Consider the following 17,571-nt stretch of genomic DNA (forward strand, 5'->3'; position numbering starts at 1 on the left):
TCGATTTTTAACAATTCTGTTGCTACTAACAACAACACACAAAGGAATTATTATATGTCTCTCCAGGGACAATGCCTAACACTTCCTGTAGCGAGCACAGCAGTGTGAGGACTAAACTCAATAAAGCTACAATCCTGGAATAGAATTCCATATTTCACAGTTCTGCTGCTACTAGCAACATATACAAGGGTCTGATTACACATCTCTCCAGGGACAATACCTAACACTGCTTACAAAGAACCCGATTTCTATATATAATTATTATTATACATTTATTGATAGAATCCTGTAGTCCGATCTCCGGGTTCTCTGTTCCTTGGCGGATCCCCCTGCTGCCTGACTGCGTCTTGTATATCAGACTGATAATGTATTGCTTAGTTTATGGTATTATTCACCCCTGGATAAGCGTTACATAAGCGCGGTCTCCCGGTGCAGGCAGAGCCCCCCCCCCCCCGGAGCAGGCAGGGCCCCCCGGCTGCATCCATGACAATGTCAGGTGACATTAGTGTGTGACAATCCTGCCCCCGCTTATCCCCGGCACTCTGGTCCCGGAGTGTTATTCGCTGTGACGGGAGCACAGAACCAGGGATATAAGGATTGGGGTCTGGGGTGCAGATGCGCCTCCCCCACGTGATATCACATGTATAATTATACAATATGCCGGGGGACATTCACCTCCTGACCCAGACTCGGGATGCAGAGTTGTTATAACGTGGTGGATATTCCGGTTCGGCGACATTTCTGAGCGGTTACATAGTTTATTCAGAGGTCAGGACCCGCGGTCACGACATGCGATGCTCATCCCCATTCAAGCCAATACACAACTTCCTCCGCTTTCCACCCTAGGGGGCGCTGTCACGCTGCCTGCCATAGACAATGCACTGGCTATATAGTAATCTTCTTACATCTGCTTTCATTGCAGCCCCCAGCGCTCCGGCAGCTCTTAGATTTAGTGAATTGACCACCACATCGGTGAACGTATCATGGGATGCGCCCATGTACCCCAACGGGATCCTGGAGGGATACAGACTGGTGTACGAGCCCTGCACGCCTGTAGACGGTAAGTGGAATTCAGTTGATTCAGGTAGATAGTAATAGGTAGAAATGTGTAGGAATATATCTTCCTCCCACGCACAGCGCCACACTTGTGCACAGGCTATGTGCGGTACTGCAGCTCACTTACTATATAGAGGGGGCAGGTGTGATGAGAACTGGACACAGACTCTTAACTCGACTTATCTTTGCAGTTTCGGTCTCTTTCCCAGGAATCAGTAAGATTGTGACGGTGGATGTAAAGGGGAACAGTCCCCTGTGGATGAAGCTGAAGGACCTTGCAGAAGGGGTGACGTACCAATTCCGAATTCGGGCCAAGACTTTCACATATGGACCGGACATTGAAGCCAATGTGACTACAGGACCAGGAGATGGTAAATGAACTCAGCACACCTGTCAGCAAGTGTGACCACACTGCTGTGCTCTGTGCTCTCTGCAGCCGGTGTTAGGTATTACCTCTGGAGAGATGTGTAATCATACCATTGTGTGTGTGTTGTTAGTAGCAGCAGGACTGTGAAATATGGATTTATATTCCAGGATTGCAGCTTCTGTGAATGTGTCCTCACACTGCTGTGCTCTTAACTCTGTGCACAACCCTTCCCCTATGCTGTAGGATTAAAAAAAAGCCTGCAACAGTGCAAAGGAGAAAAGACATGGAGTAGATCAATTCACAGTAAGAAAGGAGGGATTTACCAGAGCTTCTACATCGGAAAATAGTCTGCAGAGAGCATAGAGCACAGCAGTGTGAGGACACTCCTGGAATATAAATCAATATTGCACAGTCCTGCTGCCACCCACAACAGTATGATTACACATCTCACCAGGGACAATACCTAACACTGGCTGTGAAGAGCTAAGGACGCAGCAGTGTGAGGACACACCCCCAATACAATCCTGGAATATAAATTCCTATTTCACTGTCCTGCTGCTACTAACAACACACACAATAGTATGATTACACATCTCTCCAGCAACAATACCAAACACTGGCTGCGGAGAGCTAAATGCAAAGCAGCGTGATGGCATGCCTCCAGTACAGTCCAGGAATATAAATCCATATTTCACAGTCCTGCTGCTACTAACTACACACATAATGATAATATTACACACCTCTCCTGGGACACTGGCTGCAGGCTGGATACATTCCCTTTAATGATGTGTGTAATTAATCTTGCCTCTTAGGTGCTCCAGGACCTCCGGGGGTCCCTTCTATCTCCAGATACAGCTCATTAATTGCTATCCAGTGGTCAAGCGGGGACCCAGGAAAAAGCCCCATTACCAGATATGTGATAGAGGCCCGGCCATCAGGTAAGTACTGAGGGTGCAGGGGTATGTGCCACATGATCTGTGTGTAGAGTGTGAGCTCTGATGGCACAGCTGCTACACACTATATACTAGTATATACTGTATTCTCTCTCACCAGATGAAGGATTATGGGACATCCTCATCAAGGACATTCCCAAAGAAGCCACGTCCTACACCTTCAGCATAGACATCCTCAAGCAGGGGGTGAGCTACGACTTCCGCGTCATCGCCGTCAATGATTACGGATACGGGACCCCCAGCGCTCCCTCCACATCCGTATCAGGTACTGCTGCGTACTGTAAGACAAATCCTGTAGGGGGCATTAGGGGTCTCCAAACCCTCCTGGCAGTGAGAGAGCTGTGTAATCTTAGTAGCTAGCAGATACTCGCACTGCTGTGCTCTTAGATCTCTACACTGGGATATTTTACAGTCACTCTCTCTCTGCTCTGCGTAAAAGCTGTAGCAGGATTCTTGTTAAATACTACAGCAGTCACGCAGAGTGGAGGGGTTGTGGAGAAATTATGTTGTTGTTTTTTGTTTTCAAATACTGGACAATCCCTTTAAGTCCCTTTAAGAATAATTCTCTTCTTATTTCATTGCAGCCACCAAAGCGAACCCTTTCTATGAGGAGTGGTGGTTCCTGGTGGTCATCGCCCTCATCGGCCTCATCTTCATCCTTCTGCTGGTCTTTGCTTTGATCATCCGAGGACAGAGCAAGAAATACGCCAAGAAGTCAGATTCAGGTGAGCGAATGCGTCCCGGCCGCCCAGAATCTTGGTGTCTGTTCACACACGGCAGATCCTTATGTATTTCCTCCTTCCCAGGCTGTAACCCTAAGAACAGCACCCTGGGCCACGGGGAGATGGTGAGCCTGGATGAGAGCAGATTCCCTGCCCTGGAGCTCAACAACCGGAGGCTCTCGGTGAAGAATTCCTTCTGCAGGAAGAACGGGATTTACACCAGGTGAGAGAAGCCGCATCACATTATATAGAATCATAACGTGAGGCGTGTCCTCACACTGCTGTGCTCTGTGCTCTCTGCGTTGGACTGCTCCTCCCCTTTTCTGTGAGTGACAGTTTAGCCACTCAACCAGAAGGCTTGCATTCAGGTGGAAGGGCTTGCACAGAGCACAGCAGTGTGAGGAAGCTCCCTCAGTGGACTTGGAGAAGCTAGAATCCCAGAAAATAAATGTATATTTCCTGCTGCTACTAACATAAACAATGGGGTGATTTAAGCATTCCTACACGTGTGTGCTCGGCTGAGCGTGCATGTCTTCTCACTAGGGTGGGAAGAATAACAAATTACCAGAGTCATGACTCCCCTATTACCTGCCTGACAAATCTAGCTCCGCCTCCAGTGCACTTGCTGACTAATTTGCATATCTAATTTTTTAAAAGTTATAACCCCTTTCTTCATGGTTTCCGAGATATTTATGAGCTGGCGGAGAATTTATATGGAGAGAAGTTCTGTAATAAAGTTTTTTTTTGTCCCCGGAGAAGTTTAGTTTCTCCTCTTGAGTCTCCGCTCTCCTGATAAGTGCTTGGCACGGGGCGCGGCGCGGCTTTTTGATATTCGTGTCGTGTCCTGGTAACGTTCCCACCGCTGGATGACAAAGACTCCTCTGTCAGGGACAAGAGGGAGGAGGAAGATGCGGAGGGTCACAGGCACCAGGAGAGGGAAAGATCCCTGTTATCCACAGATTTGATAGGATTCAATGCCCTATGAAACACTTGTGGGGCCCGGGACACATTACACCTGCAGGGGCTTCAGGGACATGACCCCTTTCTAGATCAGAAAACCCATAAAATATTAAAATTTTATATATAATATTATACATGTATCTTTTGGGACGGATCCTTGGCTCAATTTGCTCCTCCGAGGAAGTGACTGCAGTTGTGTAAGGACATGAAAAATCGGGATCGACTCCGCAAAGTTCTGATGTCACGTTTATGGAGCACAAGACCACGAGCCAATCACTGGCCTCAGCGGTCAACTGACCTATGAGGCCAGCGATTGGCTCACAGCTCAAGTGCACAATGAACGCAGTGGCGGAACTTACTGTTCAACTGGACCAGAATCACTGCAGACTTACAACCCGATCCGTTTACTTTTTATCATATATTGTTCATTCATTTTTTAAAATTTTTTTTTTAATACACGGTCAATCCCTAATAATCATGTCCTACACAACTGCAGTCAGATCTTCCTAAGAGGACGAGTTTGAGACATTGGGGCTCTTTTACTAAGGGCTCCGCGGCCGCACTTTCGTTGGGTATCCCAAACTTTTCCATTTTGCGCTGGGATTTTGGCGCATGTGTTCGGATTTCGGCGCAATCACGCCGGCTTTCATGCAACAGAAATTGGGGGGCTTGGTCGTCGGACAACCAACGGATTCGGAAAAACCACAGAATTTAAAAAAGTGTCGCAAGATCAAGATCAAGCACTCGCATGCACCAGGAAGAAGCAGGTGAACTTTGGTGGACCTCGACGCAGCAGTGACACCTGGTGGATATCGGGCGCACGACCTTAGTGAATCCCGGCAGAACCCAAATCCTCGTCGGACAACGCACCGCAGGATCATGACTGGACCGGGTAAGTAAACGAGCCCCACCTTTTCCTTTTTTTAAATTCCACGTTTTTTTCCGAATCCGTTCGGTTGTCCGACGGACACGCCCCGGTTTTCTGTCGCATGAAAGCCGGCGTGATTGCGCTGAAACCCAATCCCAGCGGAATCCGGCGCAAAATGGAAAAATTACTAAATGAGCCCCAATAATATTCTTTAAATATACCTGATGTGGATTCATTGATGAACACAGAACCTTATAATAAAGCAGGGAATATGGGAGAAGAGAAGAGCCTCTCCCTGACATGGCTGATACCAGAGAGCAGCTGCAGGACCATCGGGTTATCCATATCTTGTCCATACATTTTGCAGATTATTTTTTGGAATTTAGAATTTAAAATTTTTCTTTAACAAACGTCACAAATCTTCTGTTCTTCCTTCAGGTCCCCTCCGCGTCCCAGTCCCGGGAGCCTTCACTATTCAGATGAAGACGTAGCCAAGTACAATGACCTGATCCCTACGGAGAGCGGAAGCCTGACGGAAAAGCCCTCGGAGGTGTCGGATTCGCAGGTGAGAGAGCGTGACCTACGGGGATAGACACAAGCGCCTCAGCTTGTCCTCAACTACCCAGCGGTAATATGGCGGCCGGCGACAACGGATGAGACTGAGAAGATCATTTAAAGGGCAGCTCCTTGTATAAACTGATCCCCTCCCCGGCTCCAGCCCCACAGGACAATGACGTTATAGGAAAGATTCCGGGGGACGCGCTGCACCACGTAGGACGTATTAATTTCGGCCTCGGTACAATGACCGTGATTGTCACCGTGTAAAGCGATCTGCTGAGGGTAAAGGGCGTCTCCCTGGAACGGGCGCAGGTTGTACAGGGTGTGTCCGGGCCCGGGATACACGGGAAGTAGAATCACCTGCAGTCTGTAAGCTGCTGTCACTAAAATATTTCTCCAGGGGCGACGCAGGATGTGACCGTCTCACCCAAGAGGCGAATACAAAGAGACAGAAATAACTAAATTGTCTCTTAATCCGGAGTTTAACCCCTTCTCGCTCCGGGGACGTCACACAATGACCTGCTGTCTACCTGTAAATCCAGGTGTATACAGTATCTATATGTATGACATATCCACATAGCAGGTTCATCTACTGTTAAGGTGCAGCCTTTTGGGGGGGGGGGGGGTAACTGGAAGACCGCACAATAGAAAAGTATTCTCAATGTCCAGGGTCCAGAGAGATAATCACTAAGGAGTGCGACCTATGATCACTACACAGACCCGGGCAGCACATGTCTCTGTGATCTAATGTAGGACTGCAGTAATAGGGAAGTTTCCGGTTGTATTACACCCTCATTTTTGGGGGGCACCGCTGTCACCCCCATAAAAACCAAAGAAGCAGAATGTGACATATCAAACTGTAAGTGGGGTCATTATGGCAGATAGAACCATCTTATTAGATACTGGATATATGGACGAGGATTGGATTCAACATTTTGGCCGCCCCAAGCGATGTTATGTCTTTGGGGCCCCTAATGGTTGGTGTTACGCAGAGATGTCCGATTCTTCTCTTCTCATATAAAAAACAAGACGGAAACTCGAGGGAGAGCAATGTCACACCAAGGGGTAGATATATAGAGGATGTCTAGGGGTAGATATGGAGGATGGGGGTCTTTATCCTGCTCCTCCCAGGGCCCCCGATCCAGCAGTTTTAGCTTTGAACTTGTATCGCCCTGCAGTGTGGCGCCCCCTAGCCTCTGTCCCCCATGGAGCAGAGGTTTAGGGAAATACACTCCTATTTATCAGGACACCCTGATGTCTATAGAAGGTTTTCCAATAACGATAAGAGTCTGGGGGTTCGACTGCCAGAACTCACAATAAAAGGCATCTACAAGTCTAATAATAATAATCTTTATATAGCGGCATCATATTCCGTAACATTATAACCTAAAGTACCCCATGTGGTAAGAGGCCGCGACCATCGACTAAGAAACCGCAGGACATTGCGGTCCTGGAAGTCCTATAAAAGTGAATGGAGCACAGGGACACGTGCAGTAACACTGGGGACTCCCCAGACACTGGACACATGTTAGTCACTTTAAGAGTTAAATTACGTTCACCTTGGAAAATCTGGTCTTTTAGAATTGTGTTAAATTCCAGTGCAGCGCCCCCGCAGGGTAATGTCAGTATTACACGTGGGGTCCTCCTGAAGGTTCTATATAGACTGTTACATCTTAGAATTCTACAGTAAACCTGGAGAAATTCCAGCAGAAAGTTCCAGTGTAAAGCAATCAGTCAGGACGCAATAGTAGCTGCCATGCTCCTGACAGGGCACGAATGAGGCGTCTTCATTTAGGAGGTTCTCGTCCTCTGCCAGTGTTGTGCCAGCATAAATGCCATTACTATGGGAACGCCAGTGTTCTCTGCCCGGGTAAACAAGCCGCACCTTCTCCAAGGCAAATAGCAGCAGATACCAGAGTACGAGCAGCAGTGCCCGGGGTTGTGGGCAGGTACCTGCTCCTGGAGTGATACCAGCACAGATAGTCCTGCTCCCATCCAGTCTCCACATGTCAGGTAATGTACACGGTGCAAGTCACTCCAAAGACCGCAAAACAGGACAAAAGTCAAAGTCGAAATTCCAGTACCTGGAAAAGTGCCATCCCAGTGGCCCTGATAGATGCCACATTGTGTGTACTTTCCAGCTTTCTGATGAATATCCTGGAGGTGCCTAGAAAAGGATAGGATCTCCTGCGCTCTAAATCGCCCCAACCTCTCATCTCAGCCTTGTCTGATAGTCGTCCGGGTATGGCAGGTGGAGGCCTGGCACTGCTTTCCCTCCTCTCTCCATAGACTTCTATATAATGGTGGGTGGAGACTTAGCTGCTGTAACTGCTCCCCTCCCCTCTCCATAGACTGCTATGTAATGATCCTTATCCGCTGGTTTGTGGCCACATAGCTGCTGTGACTCACTGTTCCCCTCCCCTCTCTATAGATTGCTACGCAATCATCCTTATCAGCTGGTTGGTGGACACCTAGCTGCTGTGACTTACTGCCCCTCTCCCATCTCCATAGACTCCATGTAATGATTCTTCTCTTATGGTGGGAGACCTAGCTGCTATGACCCACTGCCCCCCCCCCTTGTACCTCTATGTAATGATTCTTCCCTGGTTGGGGAAGGAGACCTAGCTGCTGTAACTGCTCCCCTCCCGTCTCCATAGACTGCTATGTAATGATCCTTATCCACTGGTTGGAGACCTAGCATCTGTGACTCACTGCCCCCCTCTCCATAGACTGCTATATAATGATCCTTTTTTGATGGTGAGTGGAGACCTAACTGCTGTGACTCACTGCCCCCCTCTCCTTAGACTACTATGTAATGATCCTTCTCAGATGGTGGGTGGAGACCTAGCTGCTGTGACTCTCCCTGCTCCCCTCTTTGTGTAATTTGACACCTCAGTGATAGTGATGGGAAATCTGTTTCATTTTAGGGAGCTTGCTCCTCAATGACTCCCTTTTACATGTATAATAGGGAGTCCAGTCAGTCTCCCCTCTCTGCACCACTTTAAATCCGATTTTATCAGGTTGAAGGGGGCGGGACTAGCCAATTGGGAGCCAAAGTAAGAGGAGAAGGAAGCCCTTTAGTCTCATAAGACGTATCACACACGTTTTATTTATATAAAGTTTGTGTGTGTTTCTGTGGGTTTCCTCCAGGTCCTCCGGTTTCCTCCCACACTCTAAAACATACTGGTAAGTAGATTAGATTGGGAGCCCCATTAGGGACAGGGACTGATCTGGCAAGCTCTGTGCAGCGCTGCGTAATCTGTGTGCGCTATATAAATAAAGGGATTATTTTTATTATTATTATTATTATTATTAATGATTGTTAAAAAGTTAAGTGTTTTTAGTGCTAACCTTTTTTTTTAACTTTTTTACTCTTTACGTGATCCAGGGGAGCGACAGCGAATACGAAGTAGAACAGAACCAGCAGAAAACCCATTCGTTTGTCAACCATTACATCAGCGATCCCACCTACTACAACTCGTGGCGGCGCCAGCAGAAGGGCATTTCCCGGGCACACGCCTACAATTATACAGACGAGCCCGAGGACTCCGAACACTGTATTATACCCAACAGCAACAGCAGCCAACAAGGAAGCCTGTACAGGCCCAAATCCAGCCGGACTCCAACCCCCCAGCAGCCTCCCAGCATCCCCACCCTACCGAGCCAGCAGAACCCCCTATACCGGCCCCCCAGCAGCCTGGCCCCATCATCCCGCGCCCCCATCGCTGGCTTTTCCTCCTTCGTTTGATGACGAGCCTTGAATTACAAGAAGCGGATAATATATATTATATATAAGAGGTATGTGTGTATATATGCATATACAGATATAGAGGAAGGAGGCCGCCCCACGTTGTGTTGGAGACAATCAGTCGCGGATTTTTATTTTGCTGCTTCAGTTCTGTAGAATATTCCAAAGGTTTTTGGGTGCAAAAAAACATTGAAAAAACACACACAAAAAACATATGATGGATGCAACGAACCTTCACAATGACTTCTGCTGCCTTCATCTATAGCAAATGACTGGGACTGGCGATGGTGCCTGAGGACCGTACCCACCATATTGGATTGAGGACCATATGGAAGCCTACAGGGACACCCAATGATGATGTAGGATATCCCATCCGCTGGCACCAAGGCTACAGCCAAATTACATTGACTTGATAAAAAAAAACATTTTTTGTAGCCACCAACCAGGGTACCACCATTGGTAGGCGACAGCCTTCGAATACTGAAGGAGCAGGAAATTACATCAAATGCAACTATATCTGATCACGTCGTAGTCCGGATGTACCAGTTATGTGCCCCCTGACTCACACTCTACATAATTTACCCCCAATCCCATTCTTCTGTTTCTACAAGAAGCAGAGTTTTCCGAAGATTCATAGTTATTCATAAACAGGTTTAGGGAAAGAAGTGGCAGTTGAGTGTCTTGCCTCAGGCAGCACCACCTGCAGCAAAAAGGGGGCGGCAACACCTACAAAGCAAGACCTGACACTTAAAAATAGTGTCTCTTCACACCTGATGTCAGCACAGGTGTGAGCCACAGCATGGAGAACCTGATATATTACTACTGGATGGGGTGTAGGGGGCGCCGTTCTATAGCTCGCCTCAGGCAGCAAGGTGTTAAGGTTCACCGCTGAGTAATGGACGCCACCATGGTGACTGTTCTCCCATGGACAGGTGGTATCCAACTCAGGTGGAACCTATTCCTCTTCTGCTACTCAAAAGGGGATTGTGATGGTTTAGACCCAACTTTCCCAGTATCGGGGTCATAGGGTCATAAGCCAGAACCATTAAAAGTGCCCCCTTTCGTTGTGTACTAGCAGACAGTAGCTTCAGTGACCATGGTCTTCACAGATCAGACACATCATCAAATGGGGCCATCGACTTCGGGTCCCACCAATTCCCTCCATCAGAAGATAGTTAAAGCCGGGTCTTTGGTTGCGGTATTGAAGAATTTGACTTGAGATAAGGGACGTGGTGATGATAGCTTTTGGGTGGTGATCTGCAATAGAAGTTGGTTAGGACCTGCATAGAAGGTCCTGTAGATGAGAAGGTTGTATTGGTTTACAGATACTCTCATCCTATATGGATTATGTAATGTTGACCGTGTGATATCGCATCTTCTCAGCGTCCTCCTGTCACTCTCACTCAAAGATGCGGATCTTCACGTAAGACGGTATTACAGAGAACGGCGAGTTATGGGGTGGGCAGGGGATATATACGGTATATGCCGGCCTATGGATTGGATTGCCTTATGTGTTTGCTGTGTGAGGGGTGGGGGGGGTGAGCCTAGGCGTCCGGAGAACATACACTCACTACATTTATATGTACATATTAAAAGATTATTGAGATATTATAGAAAATACATATCTATAAGGTCAGTGAGTGTTATCGGCGAGGTCACCCTATGTTACGATGATCCTGGGCTCACCCCCCGCACCTGATGGGTTGTGTTAAATCATACAATGCCTTAGTATCGGGACACCCGCTCCCTGGTTGTGTATTCAAGTCGTCCATACATTCTATCGGGATGGTAGATCCCATTATCTCCCGCTTCCCCGAGGGTCAGCCAATCAGTGTTCTTTGGTGGATTTCCTATCTTCATGGGAATTCGGCAGATCCTAACCTTCAGTGGTAGGGTTAGGAGAGTAGCAGTTCCCTTGTTTCGCCACTGTACAGTAGATGGAGCCTTCTTCTCCATGTCCAGTGTATAACTTCTGATTCCCAGAAACCCCCCCGATGGATATGTTGCTACTATGAATAATGAATGACGGGCCAAGAATACCCCTATAAGTTGTCCTCATACCTTCTACTGCCTCCTAGATACATGCACATATGAGATGGCCAAGTATGTATGTCTCCTCCACCGGGAGAGGGGAACGTACAGGGCATCCGGCCTTACACGTAACATTTTGTTTTCTTTCTCCGTGTCTACTGTTTTGACAATGGATGAAACTTTTTGTCCGTCACCATTTGGTGATGTATTTTACCTCGTTATCATTGGTGCGTTATCAGTCTATGCATGATCTGCACTCGTACCAAATCATCAAGTCCCCTTCAGTGAGGGCATCAGTAGCCCATAGACTTATGTGGTGGTGGACTGTCCATCAGGGGTCGAGAAGTAAGTCCTGCCTTCTTACTTCCTCAGAAACTAAGACTTCCACCACTAGGACCTCCTGTTGGCTGATGGGTTAGACTACCATCATGACCTCCTGTTGGCTAATAGGGACCATCATGACCTCCTGTTGGATGATGGGGTAGACTTGTCATGGCTTCCTGTTGGCTAATAGAGACCATCATGACCTCCTGTTGGCTGATGGAGTAGACTACTGTCATGACCTCCTGTTGGCTAATTGGATGGACCGCCATAAAAGCCTAACATGTTTTACTAAGTCATCCTCTCCAGCTGTTCTGATTGGCTTATAGGTGCTCAGGGTAGGGGAACCAGTAAAGAACTATTTTAGGAGCTGTTTAGGGAATACTATTGTACCCACTAATTCAGCATCGAGTGCCCTTTTAGGAATACAACAATGTGAATAGAGCCTTACATGGGGGTAGGTAAGAGGAGGGCAGGTCCCCTTTAAGATATAGATAGAAACGTTATTTATGGAGGTGATATTTAACCATTTTATGTGGAAATTATAGACATTTTGAAGAAATTGATGTAAGTCTGCTCTATATGAGGAATGACGACCCTATTGTCCAAAGTGAGAAGCTAGTTAGCGGCATGCTATCCCTAAAGTGACATCGTACAACCACCAGCCAATGACAGTGGTGTAGTCCCACCGGCTGGAGACCAGTTCATGGGTTTCATCAGACATCTCTGAAGGAACCAAGATTAGACCCTCATTGTCATCAAAGCCTCCTGTCCCGTTTCATACGGTGTAAATCCATCAGACGGTCACATCGAGGGGCATCACATATCTACCACAAATGGTCCCAGATTCACAGAAACCACTGTTTCGACCCTGTACTGAGGTTTTGAGGGAATCCCTCTTTTTAAGGTCAAGATGGGTCAAGCTAGAAAAGATTCCATGGTCTTGGCAAGTGGCAATCATGTGATTAATGCTCTTATATATCAGGAGTGAAGGGTTTGCTAAAAGATGATCCTGAATGAACAGTGATGAAGAGTGAGATTCACGCCAAAGTGTCTTTTCTGTTACATTTTCATTTTGTGTCTCATATAAATTATATATATGTAAAGGATCTCCAAAAATACTAGGGCATCATAGACAAGATCAACATATTTTTGTTTACCATGTGTTCTATGTATGGTGAGCCACCACTTAGACGTTCTGGCTAATGACTCATGTTGGCTAATAAGCTGATTCCCCGTAGACACCTTTATTTTAGACAACAGTGAGAACCACCACAAAGGCCTTCAGTAGTCAGAATTTACCACAACCAAGGCCTCTATTTGGCTAAAAGGGAACACCACCACCAAGGCGTTCTGTTGGCTAATGGGGTGGACCACAGCCAAGACCTCCTGTTGATGAACTAATGCTTAGTCTTCCTGTTGGCCAATAGGCTGAAACCCTACCATGGCTTGCTTTTAGCCAACAACGTGACCCACTTCCAGATCCCTCTGTAGGCTAACAGGATGAATCACCACCAAGAACTCCAGTTGGCTAATAGGGGGAACCAACACCAAGATCTCCTGTTGCCTAATCAGGTGGACATCCGCCAAAGCCACTTAATGGCCAACCGGGGGAATCACCACCAAGAATTCTTGTTTGCTCATGTGGTGGTCCACCACTAAGACCTCCTGTTGGCTAATAGGGACCATCATGACCTTCTGTTGGATGATGGGGTAGACTTGTCATGACCTCCTGTTGGCTAATAGGGACCGTCATGACCTCCTGTTGGCTGATGGAGTAGACTACCGTCATGACCTCCTGTTAGATGATGGGGTAGACTACTGTCATGACCTCCTGTTAGATGATGGGGTAGACTACTGTCATGACCTCCTGTTGGCTGATGGAGTAGACTACCATCGTGACCTCCTGTTGGCTGTTGGAGTAGACTACCATCATGACCTCCTGTTAGATGATGGGGTAGACTACTGTCATGACCTCCTGTTGGCTAATAGGGACCGTCATGACCTCCTGTTGGCTGATGGAGTAGACTACTGTCATGACCTCCTGTTGGTTGGTGGAGTAGACTACCATCATGACCTCCTGTTGGCTGGTGGAGTAGCCTACCGTCATGACCTCCTGTTGGCTGGTGGAGTAGCCTACCGTCATGACCTCCTGTTGGCTGATGGAGTAGCCTACCGTCATGACCTCCTGTTGGCTGATGGAGTAGACTACTGTCATGACCTCCTGTTGGTTGGTGGAGTAGACTACCATCATGACCTCCTGTTGGCTGGTGGAGTAGCCTACCGTCATGACCTCCTGTTGGCTGATGGAGTAGACTACTGTCATGACCTCCTGTTGGTTGGTGGAGTAGACTACCATCATGACCTCCTGTTGGCTGGTGGAGTAGCCTACCGTCATGACCTCCTGTTGGCTGGTGGAGTAGCCTACCGTCATGACCTCCTGTTGGCTGATGGAGTAGACTACCATCATGACCTCCTGTTGGCAAAATTGGATGGACCACCATCAAAGCTTAGCATGTTTTACTAAGTTTTATGCCCTGTTATATGTAAAATTAACCCTTGGCGGCCATTTTTTTAAGTGGCTCCAAGGACCAGTCTGTAGCCTGGGCTCGGCTGCGAGTTTTATGGTCTTAGTTTATGCCACGGCCAACCTTTTACTATTGTTTACTATGGCCTTACCTAAGACATCACAAAAAAGAACTGTATAACTTCTGTAAATGTCAAACAATACAAAAAAACATAACTTTTTACCCCCCACCTCAGTAGAGAAGTTGTATCTGCGCCCATAGAGCTGCTTTCACAATCTCCCGAACACTAAATACTTTCATTTCATCCTCCTTCTGCTGATCCCCAGAGTTTGGTGGGAACCCTTTTTTTATTACTATTCTTATTATTTTGTGTGTTTTTGTACTTTATACCTTTCGCTTTGTTTCTGCATGATAAACACTGATGCAATTTCACTGAATTACAGAAAATACTTATCATAGATCACAGGAGAATTTTACAGAAAACGTCACAGCCGGCCTGTTTATGTTTATGTTTTGTTTATAGTATTTTTTGTTCTTTGAATCCACCAATCAGTATTTGACGACTTTACCGGATCGGCCGATGGAAGCCGCTTCCTTATTGGTTGCACTTTTGTCTTCTTTTGTGTATTTCCAATGATTATACATTTCTGCAAAACATTTCACTCTTTTTACGTCTTGTACTTACAAACAAAAATGCCTAAAATTTCTGTAATTTGTATTTTTTTTTTACATTTTTTTTATGAAAACTACAGTGAGAGAGAGATATAACTCATGACTTGTTGCAGAGTATAAAAAAAATGGATTTATATTAAGTCTGTCGCTTGGAATCATGTCCTTACACTGCTGTGCTCTTAGCCCTGTGCAATGAGTTTTTTCACATCCCTTTCTCCTATCCTCTGTGTAATAGCTGTAACAGGCTTCTGGTTGAATACTACAGCAGTCACCCCCCAGAAGCTGTAATTCTGGAATACAACTATATATTTCACAGCTCTGCTGCTACTAACAACATTGACAAAGATATGATTCCATATCTCTTCAGGGACAATACCTAACCCAGACTGCAGAGAGCACAGAACACAGCAGTGTGAGGACATGACCCCAGATGCTACAATCTTGGAATATAAATCCATATTTCACAGTCCTGCTGCTACCAACAGCATACAGAAAGGTATAATTACACATCTCTCAAGGGACAATACCCAACACTGGCCGCAGTCCATGGCCACACCTGCTGACAGGTTCCCTTTAAAGGAGAATCAGCGCTAGACTTTTTGCAACATTTTGCTAACAAATTAAAAATGTTAAAATATGAAATTATATTGTGAATCTGAATATGCAGACCATATTTTGGTCCCTGTCCTGGGTATGACCTGTTGCCCCCCTACCCAGGTTACACCTATGTCTCCATTGCAGCGTTTGCCCCTCCCCCGGGTCGTGCGGCGCTGTCCTTAGCATTTCAATTATTTGGTCTTTATTTTCTATAATGTGGCATCGTTTTTTGCATCATTGTAAATTCATAAAAGTAAATTTATTTTTGTTATCAAAAGTGTATAATAAAAAATGGTGGGAAATGATTTATGTGTTTATGTGACTACATTATATGTGATGATGAGGCTCTATGGGGGTGCTCTGGCCCGCAGTATGTCTGGGGGATGAGCCCTGCACAGACCGCATTAGACTAAAGTTTGAGTATCCTCGTGTCTCACGTGTAGCAAATCCACTATGGCTTGTACAATGGAGGGGGGTCCCATCCATGAGACTTACACTTGTCTCATGAGTTTGCCACAATTTTCTATTCTTAGGTCTTGGGAGATGGATATGCCATTCCCCGGGTGTATGGTAGATCCCATGGATAGACGGAGAACATCAGCAGAATGGACATCAGTTCTTCTATGAACATGGTCACCGGTCTCAGCGCATGTTTCAAATATTGAAGGAACATTAAACTGCTACTGATCTTCCTTGGGGGAAAAAAATGGAATATTAAAATTCTATTTTCCCCCAAAATACCAACTCAGAATCTCAGACTTTTTATCAGAAGAGAAACATTTCCAAAGACTTCCACATAAGAACAATAAGGAAGAGAATATTCTGGCCCCGGAACTTGTTCCATCACTAATGAATCCAACTCCATCCACATGAGATTGGTCACCACAAAGACAATGGGGGTCATTTACTAAGGGCCCGATTCGCGTTTTCCCGACGTGTTACCCGAATATTTCCGTTTTGCGCCGATTTTCCCTGTATTGCCCTGGGATTTTGGCGCACGCGATGGGATTGTGGCGCATCTGCGCCGGCATGCACGCAACGGAAATCGGGGGGCGTGGCCGAACAAAAACCCGACGGATTCGGAACAACCACCGCATTTAAAAAAAAAAAAAAGTGTCGCGGGGCTCGCGCTTACCTCACTAGGAATAGGCCGGTGAACTTGAGTGCATTCCGGGGAACTTCAGCGCAGCAGCGCCACCTGGTGGACGTCGGAGGAACTGCCTTAATGAATCCCGGCCGGACCCGAATCCTCCGCAGAGAACGCGCCACTGGATTGCGAATGGACCGGGTAAGTAAATCTGCCCCAATATGGGTCTGGTCTAGGACATAATAGACATCAATGATTCCATGTTGGAATTCCTCTATTGCACATCTACTAGAGTCAAGACGACACAGAATTTTTGCACATCCCAACAAGTAGAACCATTTATTCAGATAAAAATCTTCACAATTATCCACCACCTGTTATCCTGGGTTTTTTTTCCCTGCACATCATCTCCTGCGTCTGTCTTTTCCATTTCAAGCTTCTCCGTGCTGAGTTGTCATCTCGTGATTCAACGTCGCACACAAAAACAAATGAATGTGAGGAGGCTACGAGACCGGGAGATGAGCGGGTGACACGCGGGGCCCATCTGTTAAGCAATTAGAAGGTTTCCTACACATTCTACAGGAGATCGAGAACTTCCAAAGAACGTAATGTTGCCTCCAACAGACGTCCCATGGAGATATGGAACTGAGTGCTGATCTCCAACTCGTGGCTCTACAGGTGTAATAGGAAGACTTTGATAACAGCTTCACCATCACAGGGTGTATAGTGTCATAGAGAGATACAGACCTCCTTATACAGAGACCCTTAAGAGCACTAAGGATATCCACTGCACAAACCCAACTACCCCATTAAAACCTAGGGAATCATGTAGCAACATCATGTGCTGAAAAGAAGGTGAGGTAACCCACCAGCACCATCCTTGTACAGACTTAGTGGCTGTCAGGTCCTAGTTATGGTTTGCGTCCTGCATTCTGCCTCACCATTCCCAAAAAGGTTCCTAGTTCTAGAGTATTGTAAAGGTGCATCCTATAGTAAGCCTTGCTGTCTTGTATACCTGAATCCAAACCTGTTCCCCCAGCCCTGACCCCTGCCCATTAGACCATTACAAAAGACCTTGCCCCGACCTTGACCTGTAACCGGCT

The 17,571-nt window shown here is 46.7% G+C and overlaps 1 protein-coding gene across 5 annotated transcripts in view; it reads left to right on the forward strand.

Annotated features, from left to right (window-relative positions):
• Positions 1–15,686, forward strand: part of SDK2 (sidekick cell adhesion molecule 2) — a 427,828-nt gene extending 412,142 nt beyond the window's left edge. For 3 of the 5 annotated variants that reach the window (XM_072112538.1, XM_072112540.1, XM_072112542.1), the window contains 8 exons: positions 923–1,060; positions 1,248–1,427; positions 2,236–2,361; positions 2,477–2,641; positions 2,961–3,101; positions 3,183–3,321; positions 5,365–5,491; positions 8,873–15,686. In XM_072112538.1, the coding sequence (XP_071968639.1) occupies positions 923–1,060; positions 1,248–1,427; positions 2,236–2,361; positions 2,477–2,641; positions 2,961–3,101; positions 3,183–3,321; positions 5,365–5,491; positions 8,873–9,232 (1,376 nt within the window). In that variant the 3' untranslated portion in view covers positions 9,233–15,686. The remainder of the gene's footprint in view (positions 1–922; positions 1,061–1,247; positions 1,428–2,235; positions 2,362–2,476; positions 2,642–2,960; positions 3,102–3,182; positions 3,322–5,364; positions 5,492–8,872) is intronic. The other 2 variants (XM_072112539.1, XM_072112541.1) reach the window with 1 other exon arrangement.
• Positions 15,687–17,571: the final 1,885 nt, after the last annotated feature.

Source organism: Engystomops pustulosus, chromosome 6 (assembly GCF_040894005.1).
Source record: "Engystomops pustulosus chromosome 6, aEngPut4.maternal, whole genome shotgun sequence".
NCBI lineage: Eukaryota > Metazoa > Chordata > Amphibia > Anura > Leptodactylidae > Engystomops > Engystomops pustulosus.